The 24,191-nt window shown below is 48.2% G+C and overlaps 1 protein-coding gene across 2 annotated transcripts in view; it reads right to left on the bottom strand.

Moving 5' to 3' along the window:
* Positions 1-7,079: 7,079 nt before the first annotated feature.
* ADAMTS13 (ADAM metallopeptidase with thrombospondin type 1 motif 13) overlaps positions 7,080-24,191 on the bottom strand; it is a 447,185-nt gene continuing 430,073 nt past the window's right edge. For both annotated transcript variants that reach the window (XM_069609349.1, XM_069609350.1), the window contains exons 32-33: positions 21,853-22,037; positions 7,080-7,728 (exon numbers count right to left, since the gene is read on the bottom strand). In XM_069609349.1, coding sequence (XP_069465450.1) covers positions 7,540-7,728; positions 21,853-22,037 — 374 coding nt within the window. In that variant the 3' untranslated portion in view covers positions 7,080-7,539. The remainder of the gene's footprint in view (positions 7,729-21,852; positions 22,038-24,191) is intronic.

The raw sequence follows: 24,191 nt of genomic DNA, 5'->3' as shown, positions 1-24,191 counted from the left end.
CTAGCTTTCGTTGGCCAGTTATTTCTATGGTTCAGGGAATGAATATTACTTTCATATATAGAGTCTTACCCTTAATATACTTTGGGCTTCCAAAATTAGTTTTATTTTTATTCCCGTCTTGTGTGAAAATCTACATTTCAAGGCCTCCTATACAAAAGAAATAAGCACACACATCACTTTTCAAAAATGACCATTTCGCTTTCCTTCAGAAATTAGAAATTGTCTTAACTCATGGTTTTGGCGCATAGATATATGCTAGTAAGATTCTTGAAACATTCTCTCACACAGTATGATCCTATCACGGTTTAGTTGACCCTATTGTTTACTAGACGCATGTAAATAACCTTACAGTTTAATCATGCCAGTTTCTTAAATTCACACGTTTCTAAAACACATGTTTATTCAGCTTTCAGTATTTATAGTTCATATGGGGTTCTTATAGTGACACGATCCTTTTGCATTCGAGCAAAAGGTCATTCAATCCTTTTTCTTCGATCGTTTGACTGGATACCCAATACAGATCATTAAGTTGTTACGCTGTATGTCTGTTGCCAAAACAGTCTTGAAAGTATATCACAGAGCAACAAGAATTGTCTTATACAAAATAAAGTGTGAAAAATTATAAATAATGTTTTTTGCAACATCTCCTCTACATACATTCGTGTTGGGGACTCCCCCATCTCAATATATGATACATTATTTTTCAGATAAGTCTCAATTAGCATTTCAGAATAAGATGCAGACAAAAATATACATTACGAGACATGAAATTGATACCTCTACTGTCTTGAGAATGCTAAGTGAGTTGTATTCATTATAAGAAATGCACCATTTCATTATCCGAGTTCAGACCTTGCTCCACTGTTTTAAAGTGACAGATGAGTCTGGCTTCTTCCTGTCGCAGGCGTAGTTCCTGGTCGCCTCCGCGTTTGCCCAACTTGATCTTTTTTAGGCCCACAAACCTAATGTCCTTCTTGTTATGTAACTGGTGTTGATTCTGCCAATGATGTGATAGTGGGAGTTTGTTGTCTTGGCTGCCAATTGCAGAGATATGCTCTCTTATTCGTATTCTGAGTTCTCGAATCGTACTTCCAATATACACTAGGTTACAAACTCATACTATTGCATATATCACATATTTGGATCTGCAATTAATCTGTTCCTTAATCTTAGTCCTTACTCCGTTCTTGTCCTTGAATATGTCAGTGTTTGGTAATGCATAATTGCACATGGTGCAAAAACCACACTTTCTGAAACCTGGGGTTGCTTCATGTAACCACGTTGTTGTTCTGAATTCTTCTTTTTCCGGCAGTAGTGATGGACTTAAACTCATTTTCAAAGTCTTGGCTTTTTTGTAGACTATCGTCGGATGGTCTTTGATACACTTTTCCACATGGGGGTCTAGCTTTAATAGGTACCAGTTTCATTTAAGGACTTTCCTGATCTCCTTATTGTTTGCAGAGTAAGTAATGATGAATTGGACTGTGTTTTCTGATTGTGTCTCTTTGGTTTTCAGGGTTAAGGTTGACTGTCTATTCATTTTCTGAGCTTTGTTTCTTGATATTTTTATTGCTTTTTGAGGGTACCCTCTGGCTAAGAATCGATTAGATAGTAGATCGCACTCCGATTCAAATGATGCTGTGTCCGTACAGTTTTGTTTGGCACAAATGAATTCACCTTTTTCACACAATCACAATAGGTGTATTAGAATGCATGAGGTGATATATTTGGATAAATACAACAGGGTATGTGGTCTTGCACAAAGAAGTCACATGCCTTTGATACATACTTAGACATGGCAAACACATATGTGTTATAAATGCGTTTCTATGTCCTTCTTTTTGTTTTTCTTTGATTTGCAAAAATGTATCAGCCCGGATTTGAAAAAGGCAATGTCTAAACGCCGAAACACGTGTCATCCAGGAAGGACTGAAAACTCAAAAAAACTAAAATAAAAAGAGAAATTCTGTGAACACGCATTTGACTTGGAACTTTATGGATCAGAAGAACGGGTACAGTGAAACTTAAGAAACAACTTACCTTGGCGCAAAAAAGTGCAGGCACATCCCAGTCTGTTTATGTTTTATAGACGGCTGCTGTGTATCCGTCTGGTCCTGGCGCCCTGTTTGTGGGTAGTTTCGCAATGACCCTCCTCACCTCCTCTTCCATAATCTCATGGCCTAATAGTTCTTGTGCATCGCTACCCATATTGGGAAGCTGTATTCTCTCAAGGAAGTCAAACTGCTGTTGCCTCAGAGGATTCTGGGAAGAGTATAAGGCTTTGTAGTACCTAGCCAGACATTATTGTATGTCCTCCGTACGGGTATGATGGTCCCACTATTATCCTTTATGGCTGTAATTGCGTTCTTACCTCTACTCCCCTCAGTAATCACGCTAGCAGTGCGTCCGCCTTGTTGGCTTTCGCAAAATATCTTTGTCTGACAAAGAGAAGTGCCCCTTCTGCTTTTTTTGTTCTGAAGATACCAAGTTACCCTACCGCCCGCCTGTAGGCCTTCAGTGTGTTTCTCATAGGAGCTTCCCCCGCCCTTTTCCTGGCCTCCTCCACCTCTTCTTCTAGCTGGTCATCTAGAGCCTTCATCTGCTTCTCCCTTTGTGCGCGTGCTGCTATGAGTTCCTCCCTACTGGTAGCTTTAAATGCATCGCACCTGATGCTCTCACCTGTGTCGGCGCATTTGTTAAGCACGAAAAACACCTTGTTCTTTCTCCCCAGATTCTCCCTTATCACTGGATCCCTCAACAGCTCCCCCGGCATCTTCTGCCCCCATAGCCCCGCTGTGCGTCCTTGCAGGACCATTCTCATAGATACTATCTTATTGTCAGCTATTCCGAGTGGGCCCACCTCCACTTGCTCCACCCTGCCCAGTAGGGTAGCTGATACCCATATGTAGTCAATTCCTGATGGTGTGCCATGAACTCCCGATAAGAATGTATATCCCTCCTCCTCTCCCTTCAGTCTCCTACATACGTCCCTTCGTCCCGCCAGCTCCATCCTTTCTTGTAATATGGCCGACGCTAGTGCACCCCGTCCCACCCCTCCCTGCCCTGATCGATCTCTTTCTCTATGCCACACCATGTTGAAGTCGCCCATTAGAATTATGTGTCCCTTCGAAAATTCTTCTAGCACCCCTAGGAAACCGCTCATGAAAAGTTCCTGCCCTGTGTTGGGAGTGTATACGGACACTATGGTATAGGCTACTCCCATGTACTCCTCTCTTATTATTATGTATCTTCCTGCCTTGTCCCTTTTGATCTCTGTGAAACCCCTTAATTTCAGTGGCACCTGGTCCTTTTTCAGGAGGTGCATCTTCTGTAATGCCAGGATATCAGGCCCTATCTTTCTGGTGAATCCCTCTAACGTATTCCTTTTAAGAGGGGTGTTAAGGCATCTGACATTATGAGTTAGCCATTTGAACTTGTGGCTTGGTGGGTTTCGCTCTTGGATAGCCTCTTGATCGCTTTTCCCTTATCCGTCTCCCGTGTGTCTCACCGGCCTCTGCTATCTACCTTGGAGTTTCTTGTCCCTTGTTTCCACTGGGTCGTGCCCTTTAATTTCCTTTCCTTTCCACCCCCTAAGACCCTCCCCTGTCACTCCTCCGCCCCTCTCCTGTTGCCCCCATCCCTCCCTTCCCTCTGCCTCCCCATCCCCCTCTCAATCTGAGCCTCTGGATGTAGACTTCTCCTCCTCCCCTGCTACTCCATCCCCATTTTCCCCCCGGGCATGTGCACCCTTCCTGACTCCATAATGTTTAATCTCCCTGTGTCCTTGCACCCTGTATTATTCCTATGTGTCCACCACCCCCTTAGTTATAGATGCTTGTGGGCTCTTTATTGCCCCCTTAGTTCTCCATCGCCCCTCTGCCTTTAGCCTTATCTCCCTCCTTTTGGCATGGGCCACGCAGTGTCGTTCTCCTTCTATGCCTTTCTCCCGCTGTGGACCACTCCCACGGTCTAGGCCTCAATCCGCTCTCTGATGCACGAGACCCTTCATCCTGCTTATCTGGTCCCAAGTCTAAATGCATTATGTCCGCTCCCTCCTGGGGGCAGTCTATGTGCTTTTGTAATCCTGCCCACTCGAATACTAGACCAAAAGGGAAGGCCCACTTATACCTGATCCCCCTCTCATTCAGGACTTTGATTATCGGGTCCATTTGACGTTGCTTGATTAGTGTGCTGTTGGCTTGGCGTGGTATAGGGTGATCTGTTGGCCCTTGTACAGCACTGGCTCCTGTTGTCTTGCCGCTATCAAGACTCCTTCCTTTTGTCCAAACCTTGCAAACATCTCTAGGACATCTCAGGACCTTGCGTTGGGTCCCCTATTCTGTCGTCCCACTCTATGGATCCAGCCTAGTTCTATTATTTCTGGCTCTGTTTCTCCCAATAAGTCTGCGAAAATTCTCCGAGCCACCTCCTTTAGCTCTCTGTCCAATACCATCTCAGGCAGAAGTTTCAGTCTGTTATTGATCCTCCGGGACCTGTTCTCCATATCCTCAATTTGTGGCTCCAGATGCTGGGTTGCAACGTTTATTCATTCCAGGGGCGTTGCTAAGGGGGGGTTAAGGGGGCTATAGCCCCTGATCTTTTGGTTGTAGCCCCGGATAGAATCTCAGGAGCTACAGCCAAAAGACTAGCTAGCCCCCAGTCCCAACAGTTCTTGCATCAGCTTAGCCCCGGGTCTTTTCCAGACCTATCAACTCCCCTGATTCATTCTATAGCCTCGCTGTTTGACATGGTTTCCTTGTCAACCTCCTGCAAGCCCCTTTATGTGAGCTCCGTCCTTTTGCTTAGCTGGCCCACTTCTTGTCTGATCTCCACCAGAGCTGAGTTACAGTCTGTACACATTATTTGGAATTGCTCCTGAAAAGTGTTGGCTAGGGACGACTGGAGGGTTAGCATTTCCCTGTGGAAGTCTTGCCTTGAGGTGGGTGCCATTAACTTGGCCTCCGGGGGATTACTGTGCTCCATTGGGCCATCCTAGTTGCTTTTACACAGCTCCCTAGTTTCCAGGGGAGGCCACATGGTTGGGAGGGTGCCCGGGGCATTCCTCATGACGGGCACTGCTTTGTGGCCCTGCCTTTTGCTTTAGTTGTCAAAGCACTCCTTGGGCTTGCCTCGTTCCCCTTCTAATTTTTAGGAGTTATGCTGTGAGCCTTAAACTGTACTGTGATGCAGTGTACGGTTCTTCCCTTGTTGAAGGGGGAGGGCACCATGCTCCGGCTCTTGCAAGTGTGACCTTCCTTGTCAAGCTTACTTTGTGCTATTGTCCATCAATATGCCCCCGGTCATTTGGGACCTGGGGCCTTCTGCTCCAGGCTTCCCCCAGTCCCTGGGGTGCCAGCCTTTGTTTTCCTGGGCGTAGCAGCTATGTGCGTGTATGCCAAAGGTGCTCCGCGTCCTTCAAAGCTTAGGGAGCCCCCCCCTGGGACTGATTGCCAGTCCACGGCTTGTCCCCGTCTCCTCCGCTCTCCCTGTGTCCTCCTGGTGTTTTCTGCACCTGGGGGCCTGGCTAGCGGTTCCGATGCCCTGCGTGACTCACTCTCCCCTTTCTGGGGGTCAGGGCTATGCTTAGGTCCTGGTTAGTGCTGGCTCCCCTGAGCAGCGGCCTGTGACTCACCGCTCCTCCCAGTGACTGTATCCGACCTCTAGGGCGGCTTCGCTGGTCCTCTGTACCTTGCTGAGGTCCCCCCACCTTCCTCCGCTGCCTTTCTCCGATTTACTGCTCTGCTGTTTCCCAGTGGTTGTCCCTTCCATCGGGGTGCATCCCACTCCTTCTCCACAGGGACGCTGCAACCCTCCTTCAGGCGGTTCACTTCTTTTCTCCAGCTTGGCTTTCTTCTCAGCCTCAGCCCCGGCGCGTCTCCGCCCCTGGCCGCACCAGTCTACCCGGACTTGGGTTTTCCCTCATCGCAGCAGACCTTCTAGGGATGTACGACCCGGTTGCTCCTCGTTTCACCCTCTTTGCCTTCTCAATTGGGGTGGTGGAACCACCGCTTACTCCTACTGGCTCGGTAGCACTGTCGACACATCTATCTCATGTAAGAGCGGCCACCTTGAAGTGTCCGCCTGTCTTTCAACATCTTCAGTCCAAAATGTTTACAGGCCTTGCATGAACGCTCGTCGTGGTCCCGAGAAAGACACCAATTGGATCAGCGAAGGGTGGCAATTTGGAGTCCTCTCCATAGAAGAGGTTAGCGGCAGCCAGACCAAGAAGAGAAAGAGAAGGGTGAAGGAAATACATTCTCAGAAAGAGGAATAGAAACCCAGGGCCCCACTCTCCCTAGTGTAAGGGCCAGGACAGAGGGCCGAGGCCACGCAGTGGACAGTCGTTGAGCAGGTCACAGTTGCTGAGCAGCTGCAGATGTCATTGAGGCAGGAAACCCACAAAGCAGTAATCGAGAAGGAATGTTGAAACTGCTGGTGGAAACGAATTTAGCAATATAAAACTCTTACGAGCTCTGCATAAGTGACCAACTAGGTTGGCGGAAAAAAACAATCTGAGGGACATTGATGGGTGAGGGATTTTGGGTACACTACAACTCACGTTACGGATAGTGTTACAGTCACTCCCATGTCGACGTCCCTTTCGATCTTCAAAAGAAAGATGCAATACTCTGCGATTTCCACCAGATGTCGGGCTATATGCACATCATGTGATTCTAAGCAGATCCACAAGCATCAGACAACTATATCCAATGAAAACACAAACCTTTATGTAGACAATTCCTCTAACGAATCCCACCTTACCGTAGGGTTTGGTAACCAAGATTGTGATGCAACGTCAATGATGACGTATTTTGTGTTTATAATCTACTGATTTGTATTAGTTCGGTATGAGAGCGTTGGAGACTTGTGTGCTCATTGCTGTCCCTGTGACCTATATGGATTATTAATAAAACACGCCTTTGCCAATTACTGTGAATATTTCTGTCATTAGGGTGCTGGATTTTCTGGCCTTCCTTTTCTGCTTTTTCACACTAGTACCCAATAAACCACTGAATTAACTATGTAAGCTTAGCATACTTCTTGGTCCCCACAGTTCGCTGACAAATAACTTCACAGAGTAATCAGTAACAGGAGTTTAATAATTCATTAAAAAAATCAATGGTCTTATAAACAAAGATGCAGGCAATTGTACAAACCATAAGTAGTGCACAAAGAAGAGGAGTCATATTTATTGTGGCTGTTTCGCAGGTCACATGTCACATAAATGTCTCTGTTGTTCCCCCTCTTTGCTAGTGGGCAAGAGTAATACTGTTAGTTGCAACATTGCATTAATTTCTGAATTCACGTGCAATGAACTGCTTTAAAGCAACGGGCACCCACAAATGAACTGCTTTAAAGCAACAGGCACCCACAAATGAACTGGTTTAAATCACCCGACACCTACAACACCTCCCGATGGCAGGTCCAGAGCTTAGTTTGGATTGGAAATGATCCTGGTGCTGGTGTCTCAGTCTAGGCAGAAAGTTATTCCATGTAGGTAACACAAGATGCACCAGTCTGACCAAGCATTTCACAGGGTCATCCACGCTGAGCGTCCCTCCAGTTCAAAGTCCTTGGCTCCACCGTCCAGTACTGGGCTCTGAAGCGGACTCGATCCTCTGAGAAGTTACCATGGAACTCAATTTCGACCCTACTCGCCACAGACTCCCAGTAAAACAAGTGGTTTCCATGAAAGGTCACAGTTTTCAGGTTCTTCATGTCACGTATCTGAGGAAGCAAAGAGCAGATCCATGTCAGTGGATGCAATTTAGTGCTTAAACCACTTGCTGTGAAACCAGGAAGTGTGAGTTTGATGCTTGACCTAAAATTATAAGATCCTAGGAACATTCTATACCTCACTGTACCTCAGTTCTTTTATTTGGCACCATTAGGAGCACTTAGTAACAATCTGAACACTATTGGGATTGGCAGAAATGCCACTGATTCTATGACAAGACTGGAGGCGAGCATTATGCTTCAACTTCTTTAATTTACTACTCTTCAGCAGTTTCAACAAACTCCAAAAACCATAAGAAAACACTGAAAACAGTTTGAACAGACTTTTCTTCTTTTGAACTACAATCCCCATAGTCTCTGTAGTCCATCTCACTCCATTCAGTAATAACCACTTCCTGTCCCTGAGCACCTCCTCTTCTTTTACTGCTCTTCAAGCAGATAAGTACTATTTCTGGTTATCTCCCTATTGAATGTGGAAATATATTAGTTTCAGCATGTGTAGGGTTAGATACAGTGTTTAACAGATCTTGTCAGAATGCGACAGGCGCAGGGATTGTAGCTCAGGAATAAGCACTGAGCTTTGATCTTTGGATCGTTAATTTTTATTTTACAGACGTATGCAGCGCGGCGACGCGCCATCCATGATTGCCGAGCGGTTTTATCTCTGTTGCGCGTTTAGCTTGTTCGTGCGAGCTGCCTTCCTCACGACACGCTCGCCCCGTGCTGTATGCCCAGCACATTACGGGTGTCTGTCCACGGTCGTGGAAGGCAAAAGTGGCCCAAGAGAGGTAGAGCCCCAGCCCCCTCCCTCGTGGAGGCGGAAGCAGCGGGGAACACGAGCGCCGGTTAGCGGCCCCCTCCCTCGGGGAGGCGGAGCCTGCAGCGCGTTAGGAAGCCGAAACCTCATGGCCCCCGCCGTTGCAAGGGCGGGGCCAGAACGAGTGCCTGCTTCCGCGTTCGCACTTATCCATGCGACACGGAGCGGAGCACTCGAAAGAAGCCGGGCCCAGCGGTGATTGTATTATTAAAGCTACGAGTTAGCATCCAAGTAACATTGCTCGAATTCCGAGCGTAATAACGTGAACTAAAGCTCACGCGCCGAAGCAAAAACTGTAACCAGCAATCAGCTGTGGGAAAGCCTCACGAGGCATACAGAATCATTGTAAGGAGACACATAGAGCCTTCCTCAGGCAAGGAGGACTTTATGAGGAAAGCCCATACCAGGCACTTATAAGAGCTATTATTTTCCATCCGGAGCAGCCACATAAAAAAAAAATAATAATAATATATTTTAATAATATAAAGAAGGGCCAACAGATTAAGACCCTGAAGCACCTATAGTGAAAGGGCGTGCAGTGACACCCTCACGGGTACATCAGGCACACAGCACCCTCCCAAGATGTCGGATTTTGTGTGGAGAGAAGAGGAGCAGCCATCAGACCTTGCTGCCAGCTTCAAACAGGTGCTGGGGAGTTCACTTATAGATGCAGTGGCTCAGGGGGTGAAACCCCGCAAGATAGGCTGGAGTCCCTAGAGGCTATGTTACACCAGCCCTTAGACAATGCCGGACGGAAAAAGAGCACGCCCACAGAGCCCTCTGAATCAGGGTTAATGGGGAGTATTAAGGCCCGGAAGAGGAAAGCACCTCTAGACCCCCAGGGCCCTTCGGATGGGGGAAAAGAGAAGGCCCCGGAGGTCGTCGACGCCTTCGCAAAACTCTGTGAAGCATATTTGCGGCGTCAGACTGTGCCGGACCTCACGACTCCAACTCCAGGGGAAGAAGGTGATGGAGAAGAGGACCCAGGCTCGGAAGAGGAGCTGGAGGAAGGTCAACCCCCCTCCCAAGAGGAAGAGGAGGAGGAGGAAATCAAACCTAACCGAGGGAAGAGAATCCGCAAAGAAAAGCACCTCGAAGAGGTGGAGGAGGACATGTTCGATCCGGACAGCATCCCGAACCCGAGATCCTCGGACTGGCAGCCCTCGCCGAGAGTGGCTCAATATATGACCAAGAGGTTACGAAAAGCGCTGGACAAAGGAGTTCGCCAGAGAATTCGAGCGGAAAGCCTGAGACCGGACCTCCCAGGAAAAGTGGCCGAGATGCCAGAATTAGATCCCAAAATGTTGACTTTCGTTTCGAAAACAAGCAAAGACCCCCATAAGGGTATTGATAGATCTTGGAGGAGTTGCCAAGAGAAGGTGCTGGACCTGGCCGGACCTCTCGCGAAAATTATGGACCTGGCTGAAAGAGCTAGAGATACGGGGGAAGAAGTAGACACCGACGCCTTGGCAGGTTGCGCGCAGAGAGCAGTATGCCTCCTAGGGAATGCGAACTGCGTCATCGCATCAGAACGCCTGAGAGGGCTTTTATTGAAAAATAGACGCAAAGCACAGTGATTTGGCCTCATACGAAGCCGGTGAGGCAGCTCAAGGACTCCTCTTCGGAGAGACCTTCGGCAAGGAAATGGGCCGCTTTTTGGGCACCAACGAGTCTTTGGAGAAGGCACAGGCTTCCATCCGGAAGATTTTCCCCAACCGAGTTTTTGGAGGGACCAGTCACCACAGGGGTCGCTCGACTGGTCGCAACCAGGGTGGAAGAAGACCCCAGAATCCCAGAGCCCAATACTGGGAGAATAGGCAATAGGACTCCTTCTTCCCGTCCAGAGGACGCTTCCCAAGTGGTCGCAGAGGAAGAGGATCTGGTCGTGGACAAGGGTTCACTCAAGGTGAGAGCAGCGCATTATCCCCCTGTGGGAGGGAGAACTGGCATGTTCTTGAGAAACTGGCGCGCGCTTTCCAGCGATGCCTGGGCGTTACAAACAATTTTGGGTATGCGCCTAGAGTTTGTTCAACCGCTCGTGCAAGGGAGCAGGCCTCACCAGCAGCGTTTAGAGTGCGCAGAGCAGAAGCTTCTAGACCAGGAGCTACGCCTTCTAGCAGCGAAGAACGCCATAGAAAGGTGCCCGAGAGACCCCAAATTTATAAGCAATATGTTTCTGGTGCACAGGAAAGAGAAAGTGCGCCCAGTTATAAACTTAAAGGAGCTGAACGGTTGGATAGTTTACCATCATTTCAAGATGGAGGGCATCCATCAGCTCCGAGACTCGCTCAGAGAGAAGGATTGGCTGACGAGACTGGATCTGAAGGATGCCTACCCAACGATCCCAATAGCAGAGGAGTTCAGAACTTTCCTAGGTTTTCGCTGGAAAGGACAGCTCTGGCGATTCAAGACTATGCCCTTCGGGCTTGCTTCCGCACCATGGGCCTTCACCAAGGTGATGAAGCCAGTAGCAGCAGCGATAAGAGAAAGGAATAATGATTGATCATTTATCTAGACGATCTACTACTACTAGCCAAGGATCAAGAGACCCTCAAGTACCAGAAAAGATGGGTCCAGGACTTGTTATCATCCCTAGGATTCCTAGTGAACATGGAAAAGTCAGATACCGAACCAGCGCAAAGGCTGGACTTTCTGGGCTTCATCCTGGATACCAGGAAAGCGATGCTCGAGCTTCCTGCTCGGAAGATTCGCAACATCAAGAGGGAATTGAGAGAATGTCTGCAAAGACAGATAGTATCTCTCCGGACTCTAGGAAGGATTTTAGGGCAGTTAGCAGCTACTATTCAGGCCATTTTGCCAGGACAATTACATTATCGAGCAGAGATTGAAGATAATGCATCTGCAGCAAGGCCTGAGGGGGGAAATGGAGCGAAGAGGAACTCTGATTACACATAAATTGCCTAGAATTACTAGCAGGATCCTTTGCGATCAGAGCCTTCATGAAGGGGAAGATGAGATTGTGTGTCCTACTAAAGATGGACAACATATCGGCGGTGCGAAACGTAAACCACCTGGGCGGCACCAAATCCAGAATGCTAGCCGAACTAGCGAAGGACGTTTGGCACTTCTGCCAGCAGTCAGAGACGTCGGTCACAGCGGAATACCTCCCCGGGACGCTGAACGTAATAGCGGACTGGAACTCTTGCTACCTCACGGATTCCAGCAATTGGAAGCTGGATCCAGCTGTGTTTCAGAGGATGACCGAGAGATGGGGGCCAGTACACATAGACCTCTTCACATCCCGGTTGAACGCCCAAACAGCAGAATATTTCAGCTGGAGGCTGGACCCAGGAGCTTGAGGGACGGATGCATTACTGCAAGAATGGAACGGAGGTCTACACTATGCGTTTCCCCCATACATGATGCTGAGCAGAGTTCTAGCGAAGTGTCGGAGAGAGACGGCGGAGTTGCTATTAGTAGCACCGTGCTGGAAGTCGCAAGTATGGTTCCCGACTCTTATGGAGCTAGTTTTAGATTACCCGAGGATTCTCCCAGAAGGAGAGCACCTGCTCATAGACCCAGCTGGGTTGTATCATCCTCGAAGAGTGAGGGGGAACTCTCCCGCTCATCGCATGCAGGATATCGGGAGACGCTGGGCGTTGCCAGGCATTTCGTCTCAGGCTACGCAGCTCATCGCAGAATCCTGGGCTCCGTCCACAAGAAGGAGTTACGACGCGGCTTGGGCCAAGTGGACTAGCTGGTGCAGAGGGAGAGGTGTTCATCCAATTTCTGCGCCTGTAGTGATGATTTTAAACTTTTTTAGCTCAATTGTTGCAAGGCGGTAAAGCGTTCCGCACCATAGGAGTGTACATGTCCGCCATATCCGCGGGACATCTCCCTATCGAAGGGATGCCAGCGGGTGAACATCCAGCAGTGGTTCAGTTTTTTCGAGGAGCAAAAGTTAGAGTACCACCAGAACCTCGTTATAAGACCGTCTGGGATGTTCTATCAGTCCTTAAGCTGTTGGAGAGTTGGCCCAGCAACAGATATTTATCTCTGAAACAGTTATCAGGAAAGTTAGCAATGCTGTTGTGCCTAGTTTCTTGTAAGCGCGTGTCAGATGTGAGGGCACTGGAGGTGGATAGAAGGTCATTCGGACCAGAGGGTGTAACATTTACTATAGTGGGAAGAACTAACACAGGGACATCGTCAGTTCACTGCCCATATTTCCCCGAGTAGAGCTAAATGCTGCGTAGCAAGCTGCGTAAAAGAGTACGAGAGCAGGACGGCAGAATACAGAGCAGCGAATACTAAGCAATTGCTTATAGGGCGCAGAAAGCCCTTCAAAGGTGTATCCACAGCTACTATAGCCAGATGGGTTAAAGAAGTCATGCATGCAGCAGGGATAGATGTGGGGAAGTATGGAGCGCATTCAGTGCGTGGAACTATGGCATCTAAAGCCTTTAAGACAGGAGTATCTCTTAGAGATATTATGTGAACAGCAGACTGGTTGAATGATCGAACTTTTAAAGAATTTTATTTCAAGCCGACCGAGAGTTTAGCGGTCGCAGTGTTGGGAAGCTTTGAACAAGCATAATGCTCGCCTTCATTCTTGTCATAGAATGAAGATTACCCCTGCTATCTGCGCAGGGAGTATTAATTCTATTAATGACTAGGAGATGAGCATTAAATTCCCACCCAAGTTATGTATTGCACAGGATATTGTAAGATTGCATGTGATAATAATATGATGATATTGGCAATACATGGACGCCAGCCTGATTTCTCTGCTTTCTATTATTCCGAGGAGGGGAGCAGAAGAACAATTGATGTAGGAGACTAGCAGAGGTAGTCGTCTGGAGTCGTGGAAGTTCGACATTCGGTTGGTGTGGCTCGAGTCGTTGCCAGTTGCAAGACTTTCAGAGCGAGTAAAAGAGAGGAGGAGCTCAGGGACAGGAAGTGGTTATTACTGAGCATGGAGTGAGATGGACTACAGAGACTATGGGGATTGTAGTTCAAAAGAAGAAAAGTCTGTTCATACTGTTTTCAGTGTTTTCTTATGGTTTTTGGAGTTTGTTGAAACTGCTGAAGAGTAGTAAATTAAAGAAGTTGAAGCATAATGCTCGCCTCCTAGTCTTTAATAGAATTAATACTCCCTGCGCAGATAGCAGGGGTAATCTTCATTGTACTGCGACAGTCCAGCCTGTGAACATTTTGGCCAATCAGAAGGCTGGAACGTTCAGTGTGCTTTGATTGACTGAAACTCAGAATCAAAGTGCACAGAACATTCCAGCCTCCTGATTGGTTTATTTATTTGATCACCACTCAGCGTTAAATTGGGCTGGGGAAAAGGGCTGGATTTCTGTGAAGTGATAGGTAGAATAGGTGGAGTAGATTGCTACCATTGCAGAAGGTTTCACTCATCCATAATAACTATATTAAAAAGTGCACATTTACATTTATTCTGCTGGCAATGCGATTCCAAAAAGAAGACAAAGAATCAAGGTGAAGAGCTAGATTGCACCCCAGGAATGCTCGTGCTCAGGACCACTGCTTATTCTTTCTTGTTGGTCTTGGGAGACCACTTCTGAACCATCTACCAAACCAGCAGGCAGGAGACCCCGTCCTACCACCTAGAGTAACTTTGTTTTTTGGCCACTATAATCCCTCACTAACTCATTGGTTCTCTTACAGAAGTGGAGACTTGTGAACAATCAGATGGGCTTCTTGACACTATCCAATGTTATTACCCTATCTGTAGTGCCAGTCCTCCAACCACTCTGTACCCCAGACTTTCTAAGTGTATCTTTGGAGGGATATGGGCACTCCCATTATTCTTAGCCACACAACCATCAGGTATAACCTCAACCTCCCCATTAGACATTAAAACGATGGTATCCTACAGGAAAGCATGTGGTAGGTTTTAAATAGTGCAAAAGTAGCTGCGAAGGAACAGGGAGTACACAGTAACCAGTGTATACAGTAAAAGGGTACGCTGATATGTACTCAATACTATTGGTAGAATATTAGGGTGCTGCTGGATGGTTATGGAGATGTGGGAATACAGAGTTCCAAGCAGAAGATGTATCCTAGGGAGGCATAAATATATTGCTTATGCACCTGTGCAACAGCTGAAGCAAATATTCTGTCAGCTTCACGCGATCAGAGATCCCTACTGCACGAGTCTCCATCAGCAATCCCTCGCTTGACTTCCTCTGCTGTGCCAGAGGAAGCAAAGTGTCCTCCCTTTAAATCCCCCCACACACATTCCCCAAGGTGGCAAGCCATTTAGCAGCTCCTCACACATTTCTTGTGCCTTTTTCTATGCCAATACCCCAAGGTGGCAGGTCATTAACCAGATGCTGGCGTGTGCCCCTGCGTTATTCCCCAACTCTTTCTATCTTAAAATATTTATTTGCAATTACTATTTACTTGTTATACAGTGCTATTGCCACCTTGCTGTGGCACTATGCTTCTCATCGCTTGCTCTCTTTTACTCCTGTAGGGGCGCAGAAGGAGGAGACTGACACACAGGTGGCATGGTTGTTGCTCAAGACTTGTATTCATGAAGAAAATAAAGAGAAAACCTCTCTTTCCCTATCTCTAAGAGGGGTTTCCCTGCTGGTGATGAAAAGTTTTTAATTAAAAAACAAAACAAAAGTTCCAATGACTTCCTTGGGTTGGTTCATCCAAAAATGGAAAGGAAAGACTCTAAAACTAGCTTTCCGGGTCACAGTGCTGGGGGGAATGACTCCCCGTCCTGGTTTTCCACATACTGGGTTTCACAGTTCACAGTGCCAGGGGGAATGCCTCCCTTCCCCTGGACTTTCTCAGGCAACTAGCAATGCCGTGGGGGGAGGGGCAGAAAGGGGAGACACTCTCTTCCCCTGGCCTTTCTCAGACTCTGGTACACAGTTCGCACTGCCAAGGGGGAATGCCTCCCTTCCCCTGGACTTTCTCAGGCAACTAGCAATGCCAGGGTGTGTGGGAGGGGGGAGACTCTCTTCCCTTGGCCTTTCTGAGAAAATGGGACACAGTTCACACTGCCAAGGGGGGTGACTCCCTCCCCTCTTTTCCACAGTGTCAGCTGGATGACTCCCTCCCCCTAATCTTTTTCAGGTTTCACAGCACCAGGGGGAATGCCTCCCTTCCCCCGGCCTTTCTGAGGCTACTCGCAATGCCAGCAGGAATGACCCTCTTCCCCTGGTCTTTCTACGGCTTTTGTTTCAAAGTTCACGATGTCAGGGGGAATGCTTCCCTACCTCTGGTCTTTCTCATGCTTTCTGGTGTGAGCCCCCGACCCGGATTTGATTCTCTGCAGGCTTTGGCAGACATGTAGTTTAACAAAGGTGGTGGTACTCTCGTTCAGATTGGAATTGCCATTGTATTTCGGTGCTGGACTGCCCCTGGGCAGGACAAAGACTGATATGCAAATGGATATTTCCCATCTGTGAAAGGCACAGTGAGTAAAAGCAGTGGCTGCGAACTCTCAAGTGGTTAATAACCACTGAACAGGTTATCATGTCTGTTCTTGCGAGAGAGCGGCGCCCGCTACCTTTGTAAAACAATTTGTAAGGAACCTGGGATTGGTAACCCTAGGTCTCCTGGGGGCAACCAGACGTGGTCTCCCTCTCACTGTGCTTAGAGAGGCATCAGCTTCACCTCACTGATGATCCCCAACAAGGGTGAAACACGTGTATGGGGTTGCTGGTGGTACTCTCGTTCAGATTGGAATTGCCATTGTATTTCGGTGCTGGACTGCCCCTGGGCAGGACAAAGACTGATATGCAAATGGATATTTCCCATCTGTGAAAGGCACAGTGAGTAAAAGCAGTGGCTGCGAACTCTCAAGTGGTTAATAACCACTGAACAGGTTATCATGTCTGTTCTTGCGAGAGAGCGGCGCCCGCTACCTTTGTAAAACAATTTGTAAGGAACCTGGGATTGGTAACCCTAGGTCTCCTGGGGGCAACCAGACGTGGTCTCCCTCTCACTGTGCTTAGAGAGGCATCAGCTTCACCTCACTGATGATCCCCAACAAGGGTGAAACACGTGTATGGGGTTGCTGGTGGTACTCTCGTTCAGATTGGAATTGCCATTGTATTTCGGTGCTGGACTGCCCCTGGGCAGGACAAAGACTGATATGCAAATGGATATTTCCCATCTGTGAAAGGCACAGTGAGTAAAAGCAGTGGCTGCGAACTCTCAAGTGGTTAATAACCACTGAACAGGTTATCATGTCTGTTCTTGCGAGAGAGCGGCGCCCGCTACCTTTGTAAAACAATTTGTAAGGAACCTGGGATTGGTAACCCTAGGTCTCCTGGGGGCAACCAGACGTGGTCTCCCTCTCACTGTGCTTAGAGAGGCATCAGCTTCACCTCACTGATGATCCCCAACAAGGGAGAAACACGTGTATGGGGTTGCTGGTGGTACTCTCGTTCAGATTGGAATTGCCATTGTATTTCGGTGCTGGACTGCCCCTGGGCAGGACAAAGACTGATATGCAAATGGATATTTCCCATCTGTGAAAGGCACAGTGAGTAAAAGCAGTGGCTGCGAACTCTCAAGTGGTTAATAACCACTGAACAGGTTATCATGTCTGTTCTTGCGAGAGAGCGGCGCCCGCTACCTTTGTAAAACACTTTGGCAGACATGGCTCACTACCCTGCCAGGTACTGCTCTGAAGAAGATGCTCTCGGATGCTCTTCTTTATTGGGTGTGTCCCCAGACCCGTGCTTCCTCTTCTCTGGGTTTTAGCAGACCTGGTTCACTACTCTGCCAGGTACCGCCACAAAAAAGATGGCTTAGGAGGCAGTTGGATATTTGGTGTGAGTCCCAGACCCATCTTTCTTTAATCTTCCAACCTTCAGGGGCCCTTACAACTGTTCCGGCCACCCAGTGCTCTGTGGGTTGCTTACCAGCGTCCTACGGTTGTTTGTGGGCTTCTATGCCTTCTCGTTTGGGTCTCTCTTGGTTTCTCCAGAGGCTGCAGCGACTTTGCAGCGTTCCCCTGTTCCCCGGTTGCGTGTCTCCAGCTGACAGCGCATACCAGCTACCTCGGTCATCTGGTTGTCGTGGCTTCTCTGACTTTGCCGGTCCGTCCACTGCAGACCCCTCAAGGACGCCTCTAGATGTGGGTAAGCATCGTGCTCTCCGCTATCTTGGCTTCTCTTTCTTCGCTGGTCTGTCTACAGCGGATCCCTCAGGTACGCCTCTGTCTGCGGATAAGTGCTCAGTCTGGGCACTCCTACCTTCTCTGATTTGTCCGGCTTTGAATCTATCGATTCCTCCAGGGAGGGTCTGACTCTGTCTCAAGTCCTTCTTCACTTTTTAATGTTCCATTGGCTCTCACTTTGCTCACATGGACTAGAGTATTTACTTTGGCTCTGCAGGGTGCTCTTCATTGCTCCGCACCTCTTCTTCACCCCAGTACTGAACTTGAGGCCTTCCACTGGATCAATTGGTTTCTCTTTCGTCCCAGTACTTAAGGGATACATGTCCCTTGAGGAGTCCATACTCTTCCCTATCCCAGTAACTCCTATACTGACAGTTTGGCATAAACATATAGGAACACTAGGGGAAGTGTTGATGGGAGAGGGGTAGGAAGGTGTGTTAGGTTTAGGTGAGTTATGGGGATACCATGTTCTCCCCAGGTCGTCACTAATCCCATAGGGGGTTTCCCTCCTCATGAGAGCCACCCGCTGAGTAGAACCCGCAGGGGAACTATCGGATAGCAGCCTCTCCTCCCTGGTCTCATGGAAAGGGGCTCCCGCCAGGGGAGAAGTGACGACATCTGGGGATTAGTCACACCCCTATGCGCATTTGTGGGAACTAGGCACATTTCTGCACGTTTTGAAGCTCATTCCGATTTCACAAATGGTTTGTGCTTTACCCCTGTGCCTGTGTGTCTCTGTGAAATGCCCCCCAGCAACCACGTGGTTGGTGGAAGTCTCACATGCATTAGTGCCTAGAGTGACAGACACTAATAAATGGAAGGGGGCTGGCCAACATATCTTTTGCGTTGCTGTCCAGCTTCCGCTGAAATGTGTAGGGTATCTTTGAAAATAAGGTGACCTGCACATTTCTGCAATCAGCATAAATTAAAAAAGCGCGTTCTCTGTGGTTTTTCAATTCATGCTCATTTTTGAGAATCAGCTTCGTTGTTTGCTGCACCTGAGCAACTTGATAATATAGGATTGCAGTGCTAATGGTAAACACACAGCGAACCCGCACAGGACGGCAACAGCCTTAGGACTTCAATTGAAGACTGCTAGAAAATTCTGCCTACCGCCCATCTTGATTCACTTGGGAAACTTTCCCATAGACCAACCGAACCATACCTGCCTTGATAAAGACCCTCCGGAGTTGAAACATGCGTCGGCTGACCACCCTTTCTAGACTGTGGGCCTCATCACGAGTTGGGCTGTATTCCTGGCTGTAATACCGCCGACTGTAATAGCCCTAGCACCGACCGGTCCGGCTGTATTACCGCCGGATCACAAGTTGGGTGTTAACGGTAAATCCCCATTCCCCATTGGGTCCATTGGATTCAATGTGGTATTTTCAGCGCTAATTATGCGGGCTAATACAGCTGGCGGTAATACAGCCGAAAACAGGGGATTTTCACCTCCAGAGGCTGGAGGTAAAACAGCCCATTTAGCGCCCAACTCGTGATAGGGCCAGCCCTTAAATGCGGCTGTAATACCGTTACCACCGCATTTAAGGGCTACAGCCCAACTCGTGATGAGGCCCTATGTGTCTACAATATGGACAATAAAATCACACAATAAGACACAGCAACCTGCGTGATATCCTTTTTATTTACAAGGGTCAAACATATTTCATCTAACTGCAAGGTAACCGGGACTTTTCTGCTAATGGTAAAGAACACCACTGCCCTTACCTGAAGAAAGGTGGAGATATGTGGGGTGATCAGTGGGGATCCTACACAGAGAGAGCATGCCACGCGGCCAAAGTCACGCTGGTCCTTGCAGAGAAAGCTACAAGCCTACATGCCTGCATGCTGCTGCTAGAAAGGGAGAATGAAATCCAAAATAGCGTAGAGCGTTTTTATTCCTTCCTTCCTCTACCTGCCCCGATGACATCACAACCAGACACTCCAGAGCAGAAGATTGGTCCAGCACCCCAGGAGCTCATGGAGGACTAAGATACTAAACAGACTATGGATGTATCTATGTTTGTATTGGATTTATAAAGTGAAAACCTAGCAGGAAGCAACAGAAGGCTGTACTATAGAGATGCATTGAGGGGCTTACAGTTAGGGGGAAGAATAGGGTTGAGTGGAGTGATTGGCAAGATGTTCTTTGAGGATGGGGGTGATGCAGCCAAACTTTCCTATAGCTGTGATGTGGCATGCTGCAGCATGCTGGACTTTCAGAGCGGTCAAGGTGTCATATGTGAGGAGGTTGCTGCCTTCGTCCAAGTTGGAGATGAATAGGGCTTGGACACCCTCTATGAAACTCAGGGTGGCAATGCATGTCTTGGCGTTGCAGAGGAGTGCAAGCTGATACCATGCTGATTTGGTCTTCTTAGCTATGTGTATTTTGAATAAGAGGAAATGATTTATGGTGTAGGTGAGAGATGTTGCACTCCGGGAGAGTTGAGGCAGTATTCAGGCGAGCTTCATGTCAGCCAGCAAATTCTGGACTAGGACACATGTTTGTTGGCGTTTCCAAGGAGAATGAATTTGGTGTTTGCTGGATTGTGCTTAGGTAGGCGCTTGACATCCAGACTTAGAAGAGGGACAAACAGTGCTTGAGTCGAGGGATGTCGTTGATGCAATTGATCTCTAGGTAAAGATGTGTCTCATCTGCATATTGTTGTATCTTGACATCCCAGTTGATGAGTTCCCCTAGGAGTTCCATTTAGCGTCTGAAGGTTACCGGGGACAGGATAGAGCCATGTGGTACTCCACAGGTTATTGAAGGGAGCCTGTGGTCTATTGGGTTACCATCTAAATGAGCTGGTCTCCGTTGGAGAGGAAGGAGGAAATCACTGCACAACCGTTCTGTTGAAATGTATGCACATGTTGAGGATGTTGAGAGGAGCTTCCTGGTTAACAGTATTGAAAGCGGCAGAGAGTACAAGAAGGATGAGTAAGCAGAGGTCACCTTTGTCCTGTATGTGAAGAGATTTGTTTTATCTTGGATGTTGGCAGTCTCAGCCGTGGGGTCGTAATCCGGATTGATTGCCCTATAAAAGATTGTGCTGAGTGATCATTTCATTCAAGTCTTGATCACTTTGATGAGGAAGGCCAGGTGTGCTGAAATTGGGGCAGATCCTCCTCTCCTGAAGAAACCTACTCTCGACCTGAATGACCAGGAAAGCTATTGTCCCATTTTCAGCTGGGAAGGTGCCCTGTGTAAGGGATGCAATGATGACTTTGATAAGGGCTGTGAGTGCCTCACCTGTGATGGCCTTCACAATAGGGCAGGGAAGGATGCTGTCTTTGTAAGTGGTGGATTTGAGGGCTGCAAGAGTGTTTTCTAGGTTTTCTGAATTCAGTGCATTTTATATGTTGCAGGCTGTCCATCTGCAGTGTATTGTGGTTCTGTCACTGTGGTTGCCTTATCTTGTCTATCCTGTCTGTGAAGAAGTTGTTGATGATGTTGCATCCTGAGAGGACAAAAGAAGCCATTGAGCCTGACGGGGCTCCACTCCTACCCTGCACCAGTGATAGAAGTGTACCAAAAAAGTAGTGGAACTGTTAATCCGGTGGGGGACAGTAAAAGTAGCTCTAACTCTACACGTGGGTATGGAGTACATCACACTGCCTGTGTATGTTGCCCAAACTCCCCACACTGTGTGTCCATGACTCCAAACATACTCACATGTGTGACAACATGCTGTGGTGGGTGCAAGGCATGCAATCACAGACTGGTAGCCATTTTACACTCCCTTGCAATGCTCACCCCAAATGCCCATGCATGATCTGCTTATGGTCAGGGGGCAGGGCATTCTTACATAAGGATGGGCCAGTCTCCAGGTCAGAGTGGGACGACAACATGTAGAGAGAGCAGTCCTTGCCTGAAGTAACCCTTTAGAGATAAGGTGCAGGGGGTGACCTTAAACTGTTGACTGGATTAGGTCAAGAGGAGCCATTTGCTGCGTTAACTAATCCCCGTTCTTCCCCTATCCGCCTTTGCCCAGTGCAAACGGGAAGTCTTCCTCAACCAGCCTACGCATGTGCAAAATCTAGTGATGCCCATAATCTCAAAATAAGGAAATAGAATAATCCTGGCGGTCAGGTTGAATGTGTTGGTTGATTCTCCCCCACCGACCTCCGTAGCCCCAACTCAGAGGCCATCCCACCTTACCAGAATGTAGTTGGCCTCAGTCTCATTGGCCTCTGTCCCCAGATCCATGTAGAGGGCATGGACGGCTATCCGGTACTTCGGGGCCACGTCAATGAAGATCCGGCAAGCCTGGGACTTCTCTGCGTGGCGGCTCTGCACTGGGTTCACAATGTCACCTCTGGGACCAAAGAGCTGCACATCACAGTCTGCAGGGGCGTAAGAAGAGGAATGTGAGTCAAGACCAAGCAGAGTGGAAATCAGCCAATCAGAGATGTTCTAGCAGGGAGTACCAGTAAGGGCAAACATGCCATCCCGGGCAAACTCAATGCAACCAATGAGTCACTGCAAAGCTTTAGCTAGGGTCTGATGTAGTTACGGGGACAGGAAATGAAACCTTAGGTGTGAGGACGGACAGCAAGCAGGGCATTAAGTAATAAGACTGAAAGATAGCAGGCTACAGCAGCAGAAAGTGAAGCCAAGACAGAAAGGGAAGAGATACTGGATACTGAAAGGGAGCCAGAGGAGAAGAGAACAGAGGCAAGATGGGTGAGTTGAGATAACTTGCCAGGAAGTAGAATAGTGGGTAGAAAACTGTGAGGACTGTGTTACCATCTAACTTTCAGGTAGAAGAGTGAGTCCAACCTAAAAGGAAAACCAAACCTCTCTACAGAAGGTGGCTGTGGCAGAGCAATTAGGAGTAACTCGAGGGAGAGGGGAGGGTTGACAGTGAAGTACAGTTAGTCCACACAGTTAACCAAAGAAAACACTACACTGGCACACTGAAAAATATACACTTTAGTAAGTTATACATATAGATCTCTTGGTTCCAACATAGTAAAAATATACTGGGCAGATTCTCACGCAGTAGCGCGAATGAGAGGAGGGCAGAGAATGCACTTGTTTCATTTGCGCTACTTTCAGATATGCGCAGATCAGCTTATTCTCAAAGGTGACCTGCGCATTTCAGGAGGGACTCGACAGTGGTGCAAAGATGTGCGGTCTTGCACCACGCATACATTAGTGTAGGGAGCACGCAACCGGCTTCCAGCACCCACCTGGAAGAAGAGACCGCCTGAGAAAGGCTTGAGAAAAAAAAGCATGTCCTTCCCTGTTTCGGGAAAGGAAATGCAAGTGTGATAGCTGAGAGTGATAGCTGCCGTTTAAACCGTGGCTGTCGCACTTTATGTCAGAAATTACCCTGCCATGATAGGCTCCTCCCCCTGCGCCTGTTTTAAAAGTGCACCCCGATTGTGAATTCGGTAAGAACTTTTAAATGCGCAGGAACACGCTTGAAATTGCGCAAAGGGATGAAGAAGGGCATCTGAATGAGCGCATCTGGATGCGTTCCTTCAGACACCCTTTTCATCCCTTTACGCATTGCAGGCGTGTTCATGCGCCTTTCAAAGTGCCTACCGAATTCACAAGCACTTATTCAAATGCCCCTTGGGAATGGGCGTGCTCGTTTTTTTGGTGCATCTCATCACTTGTGTCAAAAATCTGGCCCATAGTGTATATATAAAAACAGTCATGGCCTCATTAAGAGTTTGGCGGTATTCCGGCAGTAAATCTGCCGGAATACCACCAAACGGAATGACCATTACCGCCACCTGGTCCAGTGGGTTTACCATGGGATTACAAGTGGTGTTAGGAGGTGTATATCCCCATTTTATGGAGTGGACTCCATTGGGGATTTTGGGTGGAATTACCACCGGCAGAATTACTGAGTGGTAATGGTGCCGATTTTTTGAGGTAAAGGTAGCTCCTCCACTTTACTGCCAAAAATCAGCGGCATTACCACTCGATAATTCCGCCAGTGGTAATTCTGGCAAACTTGTAGTTTGGCTGTGCAGGAAAAATTGAGGTAACGGAATAACCTCCACTTTTGTCCCACACCGCTAAACTCGTAATGAGGTCCACGGTTAAGACACAGGGGGTCATTCCGTGTATGGAGGTAGCGCTACCCCCATACCAGATACCGGGTCCGGGTTTCCTGAAGGAGGAAATACCAGACCATTCCGACCTTGGTGGGCCCGGTATTTCCGCATTCAGGGAACCCAGACCTTGTGCATCCCCATTTCCATTTGAGCCCCCATAGGGCTCAATGGGAATGGGGAGCATGCTAACAACTGGCCCGTTAATGACGGGCCCATTGTTAGCATGCTAGGCAGCTCGCAGGACCCGCTAAGGACGCCTGATTTTACCAGGCGTCCTTAGCGGGTCCCGCGAGCCGACCTCGTAATGAGGTGATAGGGGGTTAACAGGGCCGGCAGCTCTACCGGCCCCGTTAACCACCTACCGCCAGGGTCAGGGTCCCACAGCCTACTCCTAAAATTAAAAGGGAAGCCCACTGTCTGTTGATT

This window comes from Ambystoma mexicanum, chromosome 8 (genome assembly GCF_040938575.1).
Source record: "Ambystoma mexicanum isolate Mex_15411 chromosome 8, UKY_AmexF1_1, whole genome shotgun sequence".
Lineage (NCBI taxonomy): Eukaryota > Metazoa > Chordata > Amphibia > Caudata > Ambystomatidae > Ambystoma > Ambystoma mexicanum.
Note: the sequence above shows the minus strand (reverse complement) of the source record. Positions and strands in the feature narration are given on the sequence as shown.